The following is a 3,603-nucleotide window of genomic DNA, read 5'->3' as shown; positions in this document are numbered from 1 at the left end:
TCTGGTGGCTGGCTCACCTGCAGGGATCCACTTGTGGCAGCGGTCGCAGTAGAAGGACATGTCCTCGCAGGCCCAGCCTCCGTCGGCCTCCTCGCCCACGTCGCTGGTCAGCGAGTCGCCGCTCTGGTCATGTGACAGGTCCACGGAGCCCTGGTCCTCCGACTCCACGATCAGCAGCGTCTCCCCCTCCACCTCCCCCTCCTCCAGACCCTCTGACGCCGACGTACAGGCCGCCTCGTCCTCCCCCCCGACCAGCTGCTCACTGCTACTGTCCATCCCTGCGCCTCAGGTACAGGAGCACACCTGGACAGGTAACACAGCAGAGAGCTGAACCAAGAAGAGAGACGAGTGACTCGGCAGGTTGGAGGAGTTTTCAATGCTGCTCAGCTGGATCACCATGGTAACGAATGCTGCACAGCCGGATGTGCTGTATGTGTGAACAGGTGTAGCGCAGGGTTTACCCGTCTCAGGTGTCCTGTGGGCGGAGCTGTGTCTCCCTGCGCCGCCTCTCCTCCTCCAGCTGTCGGGTCAGAACCCTCTGCTCCTCCAGCAGCCTCAGGTTCTCCTTCTTCCTCTCGAAACGCTCCAGATCTCGAACGACACCTTCGTGGAGACGCTGCACACAGCAAGAGCACCTGAACTCACTCTCTGTTCACCTCATCCAGGTATCCCGCTCGGCGTTTCATCACCAAAGCAAAGGTGCTCAGATGTTCACGCTGATGAACGACCAGCTTTTATAACCACAGGAAGCTGAACATCTTTGGACAAAACAAGACATCTGACGGAACACTGATGCCTTTATTTTAGACATTTTAGAGACCAAACAGCTGATTGATTCATCCAGACAATAATCACCACTTCATCAGCAGATAACACGTTTGCAGCTGTTTTCAGAGAGGAGTCATTATTTTACAAGCAGAATCAAACACAAACCCGTTTCTCAGATGAGCCATCTCTGTGTCAAACACAGCTTGTAAATGAGAAGCTGAGCCAGGTGCAGGGGGCACCTCAAGCTTTTACTTTGAAAAGCTGCACCTGTGTCGCTACTAGCCGTTAGCTCAACACGGTAACTCCCTGTGTTATCGCATTTCTAATTTAAGTGCGGGCTCGGTACCGGGCGATGGGCTGCAGCTTGTCCGTTACACACCGGCAGGTTTGACTTTAGAGGATGAATCAGTCCGCTACCGTCCTGTGACCTCCCCGCTCCCTCCCTCCTCAGCTAAGCGTTAGCTAGCGGTTAGCCTGCCGCTAGCTCAAGCTGACCGGTTCGGTCCGGACCGGTTTACCTGTCGGTCCCAGGACTGTTTGAGATGGACGGCAGCCACAGTGCTCAGAGTCAGAACCACAGAAACTCCCAGAACCACTTTAGAGGCTGTAGACATCCCGGTGGTGTTAGCTTCACGCTAGCCACCTGCTAACTGGCTCCGCCGCTGCTTCTTCTTCTGCTGCACGTTTACTGGCAGCAGCGACGCGGAGCATCGCGCCGCCTGCTGGACGTCCTCAGGTCTGCTCTGGTTCTGCTCTGGTTCTGCAGGAGTGTCCAGGCTGGAGCATAAGCAGCGTTTTAATGCGACTGTCGTTGTGGTTTCATGTGTGTTTAACGGACTCGCACGGTTCCAGTCAGGTCGTTCAGACCGTGTCTCGTTGGTTCCGACAGGTCTGAGCTCAGGGTTCTGCCATCACCGGGTCCACAGACACAAAGACAACAACTGGACAGATGAAAGCCAATTTTATTGATCAAGTAACATAAATAGGACGAATGTTTCACTGTACACACGGAACCAAAGTAAAAATAAATAGTCACAGCAACAAATTAAAGCGTGAAGTGATGCTATTTACACACAGCTCGGTCTGTCCACGCTTCAGCTGCTTTCAGCTCGCTTCACATTCCTCTGTTCACATCTCAACAATTTAAAAAACTAAGAAAGCAAAGAGCAGCGGCTGACTCTTCAGAACCTTCAGCAGTAAACCAACGATCCGGAACATCGAATACTGCAGATACAAAAAACCACCTGGACCCTCAGCCTCCGGTCCGGCCGCTCAGAACCGCCTCTGACCTGCAGAACCAGGACAGCCCAGGGCGGCGGTTCTGTCCTCTCAGCTGTTCACTGACTGGTGTCTATTTGGGTCGGGTCTAATTATGAACTGAGTCCGGGTTGGGCTCAAATGAGGCCATGAGAATGAGCCAGAACACGACAGCTCAACAAAGAGCTGGACTCAGGATGGCTGCTGACGGTCATGTTTCAGAGGCCGAGGGCCTCCGAGCTGAACCCNTCATTAGCGCCCCCTAAAAGAACCTGACGACGTCTGGACAAGTCTGGCATTGACTCACCGTGGAACAACGCCTGAGGCGGCATGGCGTCAGGGATGAGGTCAGCCTCTGACAGCAGGCTGGGCGTGGCTGAGTGGGAGGCCGGCGTTCCCGGGGCGGAGAAGTCGGGCGAAGGAGACGGCGATGGGCTGGTGAGCGGCGTTCGGTCCGAGGAGCTGAGGGAGGAGAAATCTATGACCTCGCCTTTCTCCAGAACCAGATCAGGGCGGCGCACGGTGCTGCTGCTGCCGCGACCTCCGCCCAGTTTGACGGGCGTAGACGAGGCGCTGCGGTCGGTGTAGCCGCCCACCGCCTCCTTCTGAGCACGCCGGATCTCTTTGGCCTCCTGGGTGCGAGAGCGCTTCTCCTTCAGCTGCATGGCGTTTTCCACGGGGTTCCTGGCGCCTCGTTTCCTCAGACCCTCCACGGTGATGATCGGGTCCACGGTGGGTTTGGAAGCTGCAGGTCAAAACAGAGTTCAGGTCAGCGAAAACCTCTCACCTGGACGCTGCCATTTGACTGCAGGTTACCTTTAGCCTTGGTGGTGGATTTGTCCACCTCCGGTCGCAGCGTCGGAGGTCTGTTCTGGACCAGCTTCCACCAGCCGGGCTCCCCGAACTCCTGAGCTCCCGATCTGAAGAAGGTGGGGCTGCCGACCGAGAGGCAGCCGGCCACTGTGCTCCACCACGTCGACGTCTTCTTCCTGCGAACCGCCAGGAGAGCAGAGACGGCTCAAACATACAAGATTCACAAAGAGTCAACTAACTTCATCAGCCATGAACTAGAAAGGTTTGCTAAAAAGAAGAACCCGTCACCGAACAGACAGAACCAACGGTGTGACTGGCACTCAAACATTATGTGAAGCCGGAACGTTAGTCCAGAAACTGCTCAGAGGGTTAACGTCAGGTGACCTTGTTCCCAGCAGGAAGTTCCAGTGTCGGCCAATGAAAGCGCAGATGTCCTCCTTCCACCTGAAGTAGCCCTGCCGGCCCGTCCCCTCCAGAGACAGGTTGTACATGGCCAACATCACCACCTGAACCAGACACACAGCTGCTGAAAACCACACGTACCAGGTGTGTGTGTGTGTGTGTGTGTGTGTGTGTGTGTGTTGTCGTACCTGCTGCCAGGTGAGCCTCATCCTCTCAAAGCTCTCCTTGCCGTCCTCGGAGCAGTCGCAGCAGAGGAACTTGAAGAAGTTGTCTCCTTTCAGGTAGCTCGGTTGCTCACCGCGGAGCTGAGCTGAGGACAATTAAAGAGTCAAACTGCTGTCCACACACTCAGACACCTGTCTG

The 3,603-nt window shown here is 55.6% G+C and overlaps 3 protein-coding genes across 3 annotated transcripts in view; all 3 read right to left on the bottom strand.

Moving 5' to 3' along the window:
• The window catches only part of kat14 (lysine acetyltransferase 14), a 14,480-nt gene that overhangs the window by 5,173 nt on the left and 5,704 nt on the right, over window positions 1–3,603 (bottom strand). Inside the window, exons 2-5 of the mRNA XM_008298898.1 lie at window positions 3,429–3,550; window positions 3,223–3,344; window positions 2,842–3,014; window positions 2,333–2,770 (exon numbers count right to left, since the gene is read on the bottom strand). Of these exons, the coding sequence (XP_008297120.1) occupies window positions 2,333–2,770; window positions 2,842–3,014; window positions 3,223–3,344; window positions 3,429–3,550 (855 nt within the window). The remainder of the gene's footprint in view (window positions 1–2,332; window positions 2,771–2,841; window positions 3,015–3,222; window positions 3,345–3,428; window positions 3,551–3,603) is intronic.
• pet117 (PET117 cytochrome c oxidase chaperone) lies at window positions 24–1,402 on the bottom strand. The gene is made up of 3 exons (XM_008298887.1): window positions 1,287–1,402; window positions 462–616; window positions 24–303 (listed from the first exon to the last, which is right to left on the bottom strand). Exons 1-2 carry the CDS (start codon window positions 1,380–1,382, stop codon window positions 467–469), a joined length of 246 nt encoding a protein of 81 aa, XP_008297109.1. The 5' UTR covers window positions 1,383–1,402; the 3' UTR covers window positions 24–303; window positions 462–466.
• The window catches only part of LOC103369993 (transmembrane protein 63B-like), a 32,035-nt gene continuing 30,145 nt past the window's right edge, over window positions 1,714–3,603 (bottom strand). The window contains exon 25 of the transcript XR_520859.1: window positions 1,714–2,258. The gene's annotated coding sequence lies outside the window, so the exon portion shown is untranslated. The remainder of the gene's footprint in view (window positions 2,259–3,603) is intronic.

This window comes from Stegastes partitus, unplaced genomic scaffold (genome assembly GCF_000690725.1).
Source record: "Stegastes partitus isolate 25-593 unplaced genomic scaffold, Stegastes_partitus-1.0.2 Scaffold1358, whole genome shotgun sequence".
NCBI lineage: Eukaryota > Metazoa > Chordata > Actinopteri > Pomacentridae > Stegastes > Stegastes partitus.
Note: the sequence above shows the minus strand (reverse complement) of the source record. Positions and strands in the feature narration are given on the sequence as shown.